Source organism: Nicotiana tabacum, chromosome 18 (genome assembly GCF_000715075.1).
Source record: "Nicotiana tabacum cultivar K326 chromosome 18, ASM71507v2, whole genome shotgun sequence".
NCBI classification, from domain to species: Eukaryota; Viridiplantae; Streptophyta; class Magnoliopsida; order Solanales; family Solanaceae; genus Nicotiana; species Nicotiana tabacum.
Genome location: NC_134097.1, coordinates 103,890,024 through 103,905,673, shown reverse-complemented (window position 1 = coordinate 103,905,673; position 15,650 = coordinate 103,890,024). Strand labels below are relative to the sequence as shown.

At 34.9% G+C, this 15,650-nt stretch overlaps 2 protein-coding genes across 2 annotated transcripts; one reads left to right on the top strand and one right to left on the bottom strand.

Moving 5' to 3' along the window:
* Positions 1–415: 415 nt before the first annotated feature.
* On the top strand, positions 416–10,419 carry LOC107803446 (uncharacterized). The gene is made up of 4 exons (XM_016627167.2): positions 416–1,599; positions 1,741–1,791; positions 1,915–1,987; positions 9,852–10,419. Exons 1-4 carry the CDS (start codon positions 857–859, stop codon positions 10,002–10,004), a joined length of 1,020 nt encoding a protein of 339 aa, XP_016482653.1. The 5' UTR covers positions 416–856; the 3' UTR covers positions 10,005–10,419.
* A 4,563-nt stretch (positions 10,420–14,982) lies between these two features.
* LOC107803447 (secreted RxLR effector protein 161-like) lies at positions 14,983–15,363 on the bottom strand. The gene has a single exon (XM_016627168.1). It carries the CDS (start codon positions 15,361–15,363, stop codon positions 14,983–14,985), a length of 381 nt encoding a protein of 126 aa, XP_016482654.1.
* Between the last annotated feature and the right edge of the window lie 287 nt (positions 15,364–15,650).

The following is a 15,650-nucleotide window of genomic DNA, read 5'->3' as shown; positions in this document are numbered from 1 at the left end:
CTAAATCATTTCCTAAGACTTCTTAAAATGATATTATTGTTATGAGTGTTATTTAAAATGTATACTTTATTTATCATTTCTTAAGGGGCGTGACAAGTCCATTTGGACAAGTAAAGTGAACGAAGGGAGTACTTATCGTAGTTAGTAACACTTCTTTTGTCTCAATTCATGTGATAGAATTTGACTAGATACAAAGTTTAATTTTTTTTAAAATTTAAGGTCTAAATAATTAAGCCGTAAATATTTATGTGCTCATAAATTAATTATTTTATCTCATTAAAAATAAAATAAAATATTTAAAATTAAATTATTTTTAAATATAAAAATATACTATTTTTTGTTATAGATTACAAAAGAAATACCATTATATAAATTGGACGGAGAGAGTATATGTTATTTTATAGAGAGAGAGAGAGATGTGCAAGAAGAATATAAAATAATGTCTTCAAGTGACTGACCACCATCTATTTTTACCTCTGCGAAAAAAAAACTATTTCATCCCTTACAAGCTTCCAAACAAAGAGAATTAATGGAAAGTGAGATTTGCAGGTATTATTCTCCTCCTTTTCCGTTGATGTTTTGTCGAGGATAAAAACAGCACATATATTATAAAAGAAACAACTTTAGACACAGTTTATCCTCTGCTAGTCAATGGGTATCTCTATCTCCATAATAATACCAAGAAAGCATGGTTTTTCTACCCAGAACCTCTAAAGCAGATCTCTCTTCCTTTTTCCAATTTGTAGAGTTGAACAAGAATATCTCATTTATCCATGGCTTACATTAAAGAGATTTTCAACAACAGCTTCTTCTCCTTTGTGGGTTTTGGTAATTATTACTTTGGGGGGATTTCAATATGACCATGATTAATCCTTCTCAAAACCTTTCTAAACAGAATCATCAGAGCAGTGTTTATGGTTATTACGAGAGTTTTAGTCGTATGAGCCAATTAGCAGAAGAAGGATATGAATATTATAGCCAACGTGCAGGAGATTGTTTATTAGGATCTGATCTAGCACTGATTGAACCAATGGCTGAAGATGAATCAAGAACCGGCAGTATTAACGAAACCGGTTCTACTTCCAAAGATAACAACGATATTAACAATATTCAAGAAAAAGCTAAAGACAAGGAAGAAGATGAAGGGTGGCTTCAGCTGAGTATTGGCACAGCCACCAACAAGCCACAAATTAGAGGACCAGTGGAGCTTGATCTGTTGCGTTCTGAATTACAAGGAAAATCCATATTTCAACATCATAATAATATTCCTGAATTTAGAGCACCTCCACCTCCAAAACAGCAGCTTGTTATGACTACTAGTACATCGTCATTGTTTTTGCAAAATCCCACTTCTTCTACAATGTTTCCTCAAGAGATTAACTGGGGTTTTAGACCTATGCAAATCCAACAGAATATCGATCCTAATTTTATGCCTCTAGTTTCAGCAGCAGGATCATATTTTAGCCCTCGGCCATTTCCAGTACTTCATGCCGGAATAGGAGTTCCTGGACCAAGTACTAATATAGATTTCAGGGTCATTCATCCTCCAAAAAGACCACTTTCTGGGTTATGGTTTTCCCTACAAGCATCCTTAAACCAGTAAGTTTACAACAAAAACAAAATTGTTGCTGTTTTTTTTTTCATTTTTTCCTTGTCTTTCTTCTTGCTGATTTACTCTCTAAATTCTATTTTACTTCAAAGTATGCATGACTAATTTGTCTACTTTGCTTTATGATGCAGAGCAAAAGAACCCTTTCTGCCACAGATATCCAAGAGCTACCTTAGAATCAAGTAAGAAATATAATCCATCTACTTTGAAGTTTTCCTTTTTAATTTTTGGACTTCATATTTCTTTCATTTTGACTCAACTTATTTTTATTTTTTTAAAATCTGGTTGGTTCCTAATTGTTCAAGAGATGGGAGGATGACGATACGATTGGTGTTGAAGTATTTGGTCAATAAGCTCCAATTGGAAAACGAATCAGAGGTATGTAAACCACCATTTTTGCTCTACAGCTGTTCCTTTATTTATTTTCCTTATATTTGGTGTTAGTATAAATGCTTCATATTTGCCTGAAAAACCGTTAACTGTAGGACTCCAAGGTAGAACTAAGACCAAAATGTTTGGACCAGTAAATCCATAACATGTTACAACGGTTGGTGGGCATCAAAAAACATGAAAGAAACAGCAGAACTAATTAATGGTTTATTTTGGGTAATATTTATGGATTAAGAGAACTTCATAATTAGGTGGGAAGTACATTTCTAGGTAGCCATCTACATTAATTCTTCTCTTTTTGTATTATTAGCTTAAGGTCGATCTTAACTTGTTCCATCTCGCACGTTCACCGAAAAACTATTGTCTTTTCTCTTTAAGGAAATGGACATCTAAAAATTATATAGGGATCGTTAGTTTCATGCTTATTATTCTATTGCTGAATGATTTTAGAGTATGGCTAAAGTAAGAAACGCAGGAGAAAACAACATACTACCTCATCAGCCCCAAAATCACTCAAATAACATAACAATAGGAATGAGCCTTAACACATTTCTTTTGATAACTTTCACGGTTCGCTTCGTTCTTACTTCCGAGAAAATAATATTCCAATCTTTCTGGAATGACATCTGCCATTTTCCTCTAATAGCTTTGAGATATACAAACTCATAACTAGATCGAGAACGAGTTCTGTGGATCCAACTAAATCTATCATTTTCCGTTTAAACTATGTATACATATAATAATATATTTAAAATATATACATATATAAGATCACAATCATTATTTACTAGCTAATTCTAGATCCTGCATTCGCCTGGTATAATGTTAGCAATGAAGCCGTTAAGGTTAATAGCAATACTTCGGATAGAAACAAGTAGGGCGGCATATCGTTAAATTAAGTGTGTCTATTGTGAAGCTCATAACGACTTGTTTAATTATAGAGAAAAGAGAGTTAGAAATAATCTTTTACGCCCTCCGTTACAATGAATCTATTTCCTTTATAGTCCGTGCCAAAAAGAATGACCTCTTTTCCTATTTGAAAACAATTTACCTTTATGCAATGATTTATAGCCACACAAAATATTTGTGCTTCATTTTACACTACAAGTTCAAAAGTCTTCTCTCTTTTCTTAAATTCCGTGCCCAGTCAAATGGGTTCACATAAATTGAAACGGAGAGAGTATATATCAAAGAAAAAAGCATCATTAACGAGAAAGAACAATGAATATTATTTGACGATGTATATAACTTAAACTCTTTTTTTTTTCTTTTTCTTTTTTTATCTTATGTGAATCATGGCTACTGTTTCTTTTGGGGAATAGTTCTTTTTACTCATGACATCCCATGACTCGCCACCTTTCCTTTTCATCCATGGCTCCAACCTATATGTTCTTTTTCCATTTTGATGAGGTGCTCAAAGGGAATATGGAAGCTTAACACATTAGATATCTATTTAGATGAAACCTTCTTTTTCCCTCTTCTGTTCCTTTTCCTCATTAGACCAAACAAGTCGATCGCGTAGAGTTTTCAAGATCAGTGTCAAGAATTCGCATAGTGATCGGTCACCTTTTCCTTTTCTTCTCCTTGGTGAAGAAAGCAGTAAAGTTCTAATTAGAAAAGAAATACTTAGCATTTACAGGTAAACAATATGCTAATGGGAACTTTTTGTTCCTTCAAAAGAAATATAATGCAGTACTTGTCTATGTGTTCTTACTCCTTTAGACTAACAAATTTTCTTCTACTCTTTCCCTGATCATACTGATCAGAAATAATTTACTTTTTTTAAATTGTTCTCTTTTTTGCTTACCAAATATGTTTATCCTGAAAAGATTAGGTTTTTTTCAAGTTCAGAGATCGGAGGAGAAGGTCAAGCTTAAGTTGTAGGATAATAGTTAAATTATAGGTAGATGCATACGTGATATAGTGCACGCTAGCATTTCGAAATGTTTCCAAATTATATCATTTATCACTCTCAATAATTTCAATATCCGTTTTTGCATTTACCTTAGTTAGAACAACGGATAATTTTCTACTCTTGGTTCTTGTCGAGTGTTGGGTTTTTAGCTACACTTCGTTAATGACTCTTTCTTTTCACTTCCCCTTTCAAAAGAATTGCATTTAATTAATGACTTAAATGCATTAGAAGAATAGAATAGAAGATGGCTATATTTGTCATTTTAGTACATCAATGGGAAATTAATGATTTTTAATTTTGTTATATATATGGTGTTGTAGATGCATATGATGTTTGTGTCTATTTTCTGATGAAAATAAATAGGAAGCTATATTTACCGCTTATTGTCTCAACATCTCGCCAACTTCTCTTGATAATCTAAAGACAAAAGATTAGTAATCTAAATAGGAAATCAATTTGTTATATGAAAATTTGTTACTTGCCCTCAAGGCTAACTGTTTTTTAATTACTTATAAGAATGCCAAGATGTCTGATGAATGAAGATGTTATAACTTTTTCTCTTTCTCCTCCTTTGACCTTAGTGATTTGCATGCATGTAGACAAAAGAAGCCGTCACTCATGTAGTTGTTGTTCTTCTTCAATTAGGAGTATCGTTAAGATTCATTCTATATTAATTACTAAATGATACTCCAATATTATCTGGAAACAACCAGCTGTGCTTGAGAATCTAGATATACATACATCTAACGTTTAATAAATAATTAGCTAACCTTTCATTCTCTTTTCCAAGTTACTTCTACGGAATAAAAATTAATTTTTCCTCCACCTACCTGAAATAACTGGTATTAGGGTTTTATCTAAAGCGCATACTAAAAAATAAGACCTTGTATACATTAATGTTAGGATGTTAGGATGTATGACACATAACATTCTTTTTCCTAAACATTCCATACTACTTATTAATTAGGACTTATTATATGTATCCACGAGGTCAACCCTTGTTCTTTCCTTGCACTACATAATAAAATATCCTGAAGAGAGTACCTAAATAGATGCTTCAAAAACAATCTCTATCTAAACTCAACGAAAATATTTCTTTACGTAAACTATTGACCAAGTAAATAAGAAAGAACCAATTCTACTTCTATGTGTTACTCGCTGCATATATATTTATTCGTAAGCATTCCTATTATGTAATTGTGGCCTCCTTCGTAGAATGTAGCTTTTATTTATTTTAAAAAATGTTGCTTCTTAGTATTCACGAACGGCTACATCCTTGCCGTCTTAATGTTATTTGGCCCTTCTTTTAATGTCCTACCCAAGTTGACTTCAGTTTTTTGGTATCATATGGACATGGTTATCATGTCTATGTTACTCAAACTTCGAAAAATCCACACGTCATGGCAACTAAGTGACCAATGATTAAAGTTTTAAGTGGTAGGGAATAAGATATCAATGATAGTTCATGTTGTAATATTATCTTTCTTTCCTTTGCATAATTCTCTCTTCTCCCCTGACCTAACCTAACCCTGTATTGATTATATTAGAGGCGCATCCAAAATTTAAAGGTAGCGGGTACATATTTTCATTCAACCAAAATTTACTTTGTATATAAGGTGTCACTACTAATATATTACTATTTTTTAATGATATATACATGTATATATAGCTTTTTTTATCGAACTAAACCCCTCATTGTATAAGATATGTCCGCCTCTGGACTTAGATCTAAGCTGTTAGGACCATTGACATGATGCATATAACCATATCAGGAACTCACATATACCCTTCTTTTTGTACTCAGAATTAAGCGTGTAAGAGACGTAGGGTTTAAATTTTTCACATAGAAAGACAGACATGCAAATAGCATAAAGAGAAAAAAGTAGCTTAAAGAATCTTAAGAATGATTTGGAATGAGACACCACTACCTTTTTTGGTTTAGGATTACTTCTTCTCATACTAATTGCTCTAATGTTTTGTGGGTGTGTATGTACTTTTATATATATCATGTGTGTATTTTTTGTCTCATAATTATCATTAACCACAATGTAGGGAGCATTTTGATACTAAGGATAATAGTCTTAAGCAATGAAAAATATATGAGAGAGAGCAAATGTCAAAATCAAGATTGGTAGGTTGCTTTTCTTTCCCTTTTCTACAGTCTGCTTTGCGCTTAATAATGATTTTGTTGAGCGCAAATGTGCATTGACTTTTAAGTAGGGAAAGAGAAAGTGAACATGTTCGATTTATCTTTGTTTGGACGGTTTTAATATCACCCATTATCAAGAATAATTTCTAAGTACTTGACTCATGAAAAGATTAAGTGTGCCTATGATAGGAAGTAATTAAGAGATTGTCTGGACATAAGAATTTTTTCACTTTTTTGCTTTTTTCAAAATCAGTATTTACCCATAAAATTTTCAGTTTACATTTGAAGATGAATTTTAAAAATTTTCAAAAAATGTTAAAACTCCAAAGAATTGTTTTTCAAAATTTTCACTCAAATCACTCAAAAAAATTCAAAAATAACCCAAAATTTTATTCATGTCCAAATGCAATTCTAAGAGCCCATTTGGACATAAGAAAATTTTCCCTTTTTCCCAAAAAAATTTCACTTCTTTTTGAAATCAGCGTTTCTCATAAAATTTTCAATTTTCACTTGAAGATACATTTTGAAAATTTGAAAAACTCCAAAAAGCTGTTTTTCAAAAATTTCACTCAAATCACTCACAAAACTTGAAAAATAACCCAAACTATATTCATGTCCAAACACAACTCTAAATTTCAAATACTATTTTCACTTGAAAAAAATTTTCACCCTATTTTGGAATTCTACAATTCTTATGTCCAAACGTCCACTATTTTCAAATACCATTTCACTTGAAATTTAAGAGATAAAATATGTTTTTAATTATTTAATTATATTGTATCTAAACAAACCGTAGGTAAGAAGTTTGATGTTAACAAGGCATGAAATCGTATCGTAGGGTCACGAAAAACACACGTGGACCCTATCCTTTTTCCTCCATATGTCCTTTTCAATAACCCAAATTTGCATGCCCTGTTATCAATATTATGACTCTATATATGCCTATGAGTTTCGTCATGCTTTCGCTTGTTTCAACTCAGCTCTCCCATGGCGGAATTGTAGGACCCAACTCCCTCTTATTTTTGGATTAATATTCAATAAAACGTTTCTTTTCTTCCTCTCTTTTTCCTCTAAGTGCTGCACTTTGATATAATCAAAAAGATCCCATCATCTCATCCACGACCAACCATTTGTCCATTTAAAAAAAAAAAACCATAAGGAAAATAAATTAAATTAAGAAGAAAGAACACGTCGGAGGAAAGCAATGCATGAGCTATTTAGTCTACAGCAGAATCATTACGAATGATTCAGAAGAGACAAAAGTACGATGAGATTAATATAAATAAGTTGTCGACAGATTTAGACAAGGAATAAATGTACCAGTCAATAAATATTTAGTTCCGCTTAATATAGGGAATATTTTTGAAAAAAATAATGAAACCAAGTTTTATGCTTAATTTTTTTTTTTAAAAGGAGAGAGTCACCTCATGAATCATGAAGGAATATTGACCTTCATTTTAATTTTTAATGTTTTTTTTCTTCCCTTTTTTGGTTTATAATAAGGTTATTCTCTTTTGAAGAAAAGAGAAGAGAGAAAGCAACGTGAATGAGACGTGCATGAATATAGGATAATAAAGCAACCGATATGTACAAGTCATGTAGAGTTCCCTTTTTTTTTTTATGGTTAGGTATATGATTTTGATAATTGGAGTATTAAGTATGGAAAAATATTATAAACGCCGATTCCTCGCCGTACTTTTTGGACCCTTCACCTTTTCTTTAATTTGTCTTTGTTTTTTCCTGTAAATTATTTATCTGTTAATGTCAAGATAAATAAATATTCACTGAATTAATAAAATATGGGAAATCTTTGCATCATAATCAGGGAGTAATATTCATTTGAAAAAGTCTAAGGTATAATCATTCTGGATAAAGAGCAAAGTCTAAATGGGCATGTAACATGATTAAAGTTGGGGTAGTTTTCAACCATGGGAGTGGGTGGGCCGCCCCAGCTCCGACCCATTTGGTCGGTTTTCATGGCTGACCTCTCTTTTCTCACTTGCTTTTATTTTTTCCTGTATTTATAAATTGCATGTTGATTTCACTAGTATATATCATTAGTGTAGAAAAGATTTCATTATCAATTTAATTTAACATGTTATTGATATATTTTTCAAGTTATTAGTTTCACTTTTTATGGGAAGTTACATTCCGTTACCTGTTAGATTATATGATTGTATAAAGAAATTGCAATATTACTGTATAGAAGTTAAATGGTCAAAAAAGCAGTAGGTTTGTGACAAACTGACAATCATGCCACCAATCTTACTTTTAACAAAGCAACATAGATTACATCTTCCTCGTCTATTTTATGCTTTTGTATGTCTACATGTATATTTTAAATCACCAAGTGTACATCTAATGTGCAATGTTCATGTTGAAGCAAAGAAAGAAGTGTTTGCTTAATCTTCATTATATATACATATATATATATATATATATTTGGTAGAAAATAAAATCTTTATTTAATCATCCCAAAAACACACATATACAATTTCACTTCTCCTATCCTTCTAATATTCCATACCTTCACTATATTTCAATCTATCATTTTCCTATACAAAATATTTTTGTTCCTATCTATATAACTTTTCAAACCAACTCATATTTCCCTTGCTCTTCTCCTTCTGTATTATCTCCAAGCATTTGTATTTGCATGCATATTGAATCTGTTCTAACACTACTTGTGGTCGAGATACTCTTTTCCTCCATATAGCTTTATTCCTGGCTTTCCATATATGGTATATGACTGCTGCTAGAACTGCCTTCGTAAATGATCTTCCAATTTTCCCTTTTGCAATTCTAGTCATCCTTCTCCATATCCCCGTCACTTCCATGTTCTGTATATTCATCCCAAGCAATTTTAACACTTCAGCCAAGCACAATCTTGATTATTTTTATATTTTGCTTATATTGATCTTTCATTTGCTTTAAAATCCCACATTTAACGAGTGTATCATAGGTGTGAGTATTTCATGAGGATTTCTTAAAATTCCCTGAACTTTAGCAAAAAGGTTAAAATGTCCCCAACTATATCCATACTGAACTGCAAACACTCATAACAGACACATATACGCGTAGTTCAATCCATGTTACCTAATTTATACTTAATCGTGAATCATAATTACTATTGCTTGATTAAACTATAGCAAATAATAATCAATTTATGTATTTTATGCTTTGTAATTTATTATTCTTGAGCGAAGAGTTTATTAGAAACAGTCTCTCTACCCCACAAAGGCAGAGGTAAGGTCTACCTAGACACCACCCTTCGCAGACCTCACTTGTGGGAGCATACTGAATATGTTGTTGTTATATGCTCTTTAATTGATATACATGTTTTGTCTGCTATCAATGTAACACAGTTTATACTTAATCGTGAATTATAATTACTATTGCTTGATTTAGATTATAGTAAATAATTAACCACTTTGGTATAACTGGTAAAATTGATGTCATGTGACCAGGAGGTCACCGGTTCGAGCCGTGGAAATAGCCTCTTGTAGAAATGCAGGGTAAGGCTGCGTAAGATAGATCCTTGTTGTCTGGTCTTTCCCCGAACCCCGCGCATAGCGGGAGCTTAGTATACCGGGCTGCCTTTTTTAAAATAATTAACCAATTTATGTATCTTATGCTCTGTAATTGATTTTCATGTTTTGTTTACACTTGTATTTAAAGTTGTTTAATTTCACTAATAGAGTTGAGTTGGTGGTGTTTGGTGCATGTAAAAATTTGGTGGTGGTGATGGCTTTTGCATGGAATGGGAATGACTCTGTACGTAATTTCAGATAGAGATAACATGTAGAGGCCAACAGCTACAGCCTTTCTTGACATTGCAACATGTAAGAGATCATATATGGAGTACAACTAATGCTGCTGACAACACAACACCTTCTAATCATGTCATGGTTCTACATTATGGTAGAACAATTGCTGCTTAAATTAACTGCCAATCAATTTCCTCTTTTTAAATTATTTCATTTTTTTTTATCATGGTAATATTGTTAAACTATTGTTACTCCATCCACTTTTCTTCACTTCCCTTACTCACCTTTATCGCTATTCGCTAATGTTTGTTAATTATATTTGTCACCAACAAAGAGTAGTTTTAATTTTTCCTTCTTTTGGAACTTGTTTTTTTTTCTCTTTTGGGGAGAGTGTAGGGATCAACTTTCTTCTCTAATGTCTAATTAGATGAAGAAAAGGAATTTGAAGATGTTTTGTTTTACTCCAAAACACGTGTATAAAGTTTTGGGCTGACAGCTTAACCAGATTGTATAATTTACCTAAAACATAAGGGTGTGCAGTTAACGATGTTTTTTTTTTCCTTATCAATTAATTAGTCGATTTACTTTATCGTGTATACTGTTTTTCCCTTTACTTTCATGCTGTTCATGAAGGAGATTCTTTTTCAGAGAAAAAAAGGGCATTTAATTTGCCACAAGGAGAAGTGCTAAAAATGGATTAGGAAACTTAATGCACTTCATCCATTGGTTACAAAATCCATCCCTCCAACAAATGGTAAAGCTTTACTCGCATCGCATATTTACACCAATTGTTTACCCTGAAAATGGTAATTACAATTAAATTTGATTTTATGATTCTAAAAATACGTAATTTATTTTAATGCTAGTTGTTAGGCGATAGATACTAAGTGTGAGTTAGGGGGATGCGATAAGAGCTCAAGGGCAGTATGTTATGCAAACCAAATAGCCGTAAATCAGGGTCTCGAGCTGGCCTATGCTAGGCCTGGAGGTCGAGCTAAAGCGCCTGATTGAGGATGGTCGATGAAGAACTAACAGTTCTGAGGGCCTTGATGGTGGCTCTTTATGATCAATGATGAGCAATAAATGAAGAACAATCAATAAAACACAATAAATATAAGCAATAAAATCAAATGAGCGACAATAGAATATGTTTAAGTTAAAGAGCAAATAATGTTCTTGTTCTTGTATTGAATGTCATGTGTGCAAGAAATAACAAGGGTCCCCTTTATATAAGAGGGGGAATCCCAACATGGTACATGTATAATTATATATGAGCACTTTAGTTGGTCAAGGAATGAGTAGGCGCTAGAAACAATGCAGTGTGGCAAAAAAAGTGCAGGCGGTCACTTCATTTCCAGCTGTGTCCAATTGACTTTGTACTGCTATGAGGGAACCACAAGGGTATCAGGGGCTTGTTTGGTTTCCTAGCTCCTGAAGCTGTAGCAGTTCACATTTAGCTGGAATCCGTGAAACTTGCAGTATAGTCCAAGTAGGTCAGGTTCCCTATCTGGTTCTTAATAGTAAGTTTGTTAGATCATCAAAACATAAGGCAAGGACATTTAAAACCTATCAATTTCCCCCTTTTTGATGATGACAAACTTAACATTGATAAAGTGGATTTAGAGCATTGAGAACCAGATTAAGTAACGTCACAATTAGTTTTCCCTGACTTTATGCCTTTCTTATTTCTCATATTTAACTACTACACATTTTTTAGAACCAGATTAAGTAATAGTTCCCCCTGATTTTATTCCCCTTTTGGCATCATTGAAAAGGCACAAACAGATAAACACCATAAAGAAGTCTAGCCGAGCTAACTCATGCCACATATGTGCACACAACATGATAGAGAAGAGAAACATAGAAATTTAAGCATTGAGTTAATAAAAGAGGATAGATTTGATATTGAAAAAATTTTATATACCTTTGGTTAAAAAGCAAAGGCAACATTGGACTGTTAAGACGGGAGCATCACTATTTCATCCCAACCACATAAAAAAAAACATCTGCCAAACGAGAAAAACTTAAAAAAAATATTTTCATAAAACTGACCACTGAAAGGGTACTTAGGGGGCACTAGGAGTAAAAGGCTTGGAAGTTGCAGCAAGTGTTTGGAGAATAAGGTCTATTCGGGCATTGGCCGACTTTTGCTCATTGAGCAGTTCTGCTTTTAGGTTCTCTACTTGAGCCTTGAGATCAGCGTTGTCCTTTGTCAACCAAGCTACTTCATCATTTGACGCCGGAACCCCTTGGGCTTGATGACCTTCCAGGATAGCATTCTTGGCCTTCAACCGATGAATTTCCACAGCTGCATTGTTCTGAGCATTAATAAGCTGTGAGATGGTTGATGTACTTCCTACCCTCCCATTCTTTTCTAAGCACTCGCATTCTTCCAAAATTGTCTGTGAGAAAGTCTTCTTCTTAGTCCCCACCTTGCCTGTCCCAGTGGCACTTCAAAGAATTTAAACACTCGCGTAAGCAAGAACCCGTAGGGAAGGCCATGATTACCATCTTTGAAGGTGGCAACCTTTTGCATGTGTTCAATCATAATAGCATGCAGACTCACATGAGTAAAGCTATCCAGTTGCTCCATCAAGAAAATGTCAGACTTAGAAGTCACTGACCTCCTCTCAGCTCGAGGTAATAGAACTTTGTTGACCAATTCAAACAGTAGCCGATAGACGGGAAGTAGATCTTTCTTATGGATCTGGTCCCCTTTTGGTTTGCATTGTCTTTTACCATGACATTTCTGAAGTTAAACTGACACACATCCTTTACACTGGACACACCAACTATAGGAACTTTAAGAATCTCTCCAAGCAACTTTACATCGAAGACGATGTCCACTCCATTCACCAAGGCATAGATGTGGTATGTTTCAATGGGAAAGAGGCTAGCAAAGAAGCTTTGTACCTCATCCTCATATACCTTAGGTGCAACAACAACAACAACAACAACGACCCAGTATAATCCCACAAGTGGGGTCTGGGGAGGGTAATATGTACGCAGACCTTACCCCTACCCCGAAGGGTAGAGAGGCTGTTTCCAGGAGACCCTCGGCTCAAAGAAGCAATAGGAGATGATATATTAGTACCATAAAAATGCGTAATAAAAATAACAACAATATATAAGAGATACGAAATATGAAATACAGGATACGAAATACGAAATACGAAATAGATGGCTGGTATAGTACAACTAGAAGGTAAAGCCCTGCATCAATAGACGACCACTGACATTCCTAGTCTAACTCCTAACTAGATAGTCTCTCTCAGTTGTGCTGTAGAAATATTCACCCTCCAGAACTTTTTGGTGCCTCAGGCGTTCTGAGCCAAGGCTGAATTCACTTCTCATTCTCTTCACAGAACCAGGTTCCTGAACAATTTCAGACTTGCGTTTGCCGGACTTCTCACCACTTAATTTCCCTTTTCCCTTGGATTTGACGAACACATCCTCATCAGACATCGAGAACTCTCTCACCACCTCCTTCAACTTGGAACTAGAGGTTGACCCCTTCTCTATTGAAGCATGCTGCTTCTTTTTCTGAGACCGTCTAACCAGTGAACCATGTTCATATGGGGTTTCCTCTTCCACCTCTACCACAGGAATTCCCATCTTTCACCAGCTTCCTCCTTTGATTTTTACTACTTGTTCTTCTCTTTTGAAAGGCATTCGTAGGCCTCCTTAGCTTGTAACCTAGTAGTAGGTCGTTTGGTGGATGACTCAGGAGTGGATACAATCCTTCGCTTAACTATGAACGCATCATAAGCCACGTTATCTAGGTCCTCCTCATCACTGGACCTCATCTTAGGTACCTGTATGTCCAAAGGCACAATATCGAATGCAGGAGCAGAACTGTCCTGGTCATGAGAACCCTAACCTGGGTCCTTCGGAGAGGGATCGGGTTCCTCATGTGAGGGACCAGTAGCTTCTGCTAGTACAGTGCCTTCAACAGTTACAATTGTCATTTCGTCCCTCACACCTAGTGCCTCGTTTTTCTAAGAGATGATCTCATGCAATACACCATCAACAGACACCAGAAAGACGGTTACAACCTTCTCTTCCTTAATTAGCATTACTTCCACCACAGAATCGGTAGTAACAATGGCGGAACCCTCTGTGACCTCAGGGTTTTGACCTTGTTCACCACTTGGTCTTTGACTAGTGGGATCCACAGAAGATGGAGAGAACAGATCAACAACTTTAGGGGTTTCTGACATATAGAGATATAGAGAATCTGGGTGAGGTGTGATTTTAGCAGGAAGGGTAAGAATGGGTAAAGAAGGCTCAGTAGGGATGGAAGTCTCCATAGGTTTATCAGTAGCATGTACGACTGAGGCAGGGAGGTCAGAGTTTGTCCAGCCATTGAAAACAAATGGTGTGAAAAGGCTTTGGGAAGTTCTAATAGAGGACTTATGGTTTGTGGAGAACAAAAAAAAGGTTTTTATAAGGAGAGGATAATTATGAAGAGAGAAGGATAGGCACCGGTTCTGAAACGACGGTTGGGTGTAGAGAAGTGCAACATTTCAGAGGGAGATGGAATGATTTGAAGTGAAGAGACGTGACAACAGGATCTGAAAAGTTGAATGACATGGCAGTTGTGTTTTGTACCTTTTTAAGACATGTATTAAAGACTGTATATAAGAACCAGGTTCTTGACCTATTATTTGAAAATATTAATCCTCATTTATCATGTATGAACTGCATCTATAGCTTCTATAATCATCATGCATGTTTACCTACAATGGTACTGAAGTGAGTTAGACATGGCCAAAAAACACTTTTAGCAGTTTTTCTTGAAGGTGATTTTCATAGCCAACCAATGAGGAATCAGGTTCTCAATTGGGCTTTAAAAGCCCCAACTTCACTCTATTTCTTTCAAAATATTCCCTACTTAATTCCTTGGTGAAAATGTCTGCAATTTGATCTTCTGTGCTACAGAACTGCATGCATATCAATCCTTTCTCCACATTGTCCCTCAGAAAGTGATGACTCACATCAAAATGCTTGGTCCTTTTGTGCTGAACTTGATTCTTGGCCATGTTGAGTGCACTGGTGTTATCACATAGAAGGGGCACACTCTCAGTGAGTACCACAAAATCCTCCAATTGCTACTTAATCCATAAAAGTTGAGCACAATAGGATGTTGCGGCTACATATTCTGCTTTAGCTGTTGAAAAGCCGCTGAGTTTTGCTTCTTTGTGCCCCAAAAGATAAGACATGATCCTAGGAAATGAGCCATTCCAGAGGTGTTTTTCCTGTCTACAAGATAACCTGCATAGTCTGCATCAGCATATCCAATGAGATTAAAGCTGTCACCTGAGGGATAATAAAGCACCAGGTCCTGTGTTCCTTTGAGATATCTCAGAATACTTTTGGCAGTCTTCAAATGAGATTCCTTGGGGTTTGATTGAAACCTTGCACATAGCCCCACACTGAAGACAATATCAGGCCTGCTTGCAGTGAGATAAAGAAGAGACCCAATAATGCCTCTATACATAGTTTGATTCATAGGAGGCCCAGCTTCATCCATGTCCAGTCGAGTGGCTGTAGCAATGGGAGTGTCTATCACCTTTGATACCTCCATTTCAAACCTCTTTAAGAGCTCCATGATGTATTTTTGTTGACAAATGAATGTACCATTTGGGGACTGTTTACTTGAAGACCCAAGAAGAAGTTCAGTTCCCCCATCATACTCATTTCAAACTCACTTCACATAAGGTTTGCAAATTCTTCACATAGAGAATCAGTTGTTGCTCCAAAAATGATATCATCAACATAGACCTGAACAATGAGCATGTTTCTTCCCCGTTTCTTTAG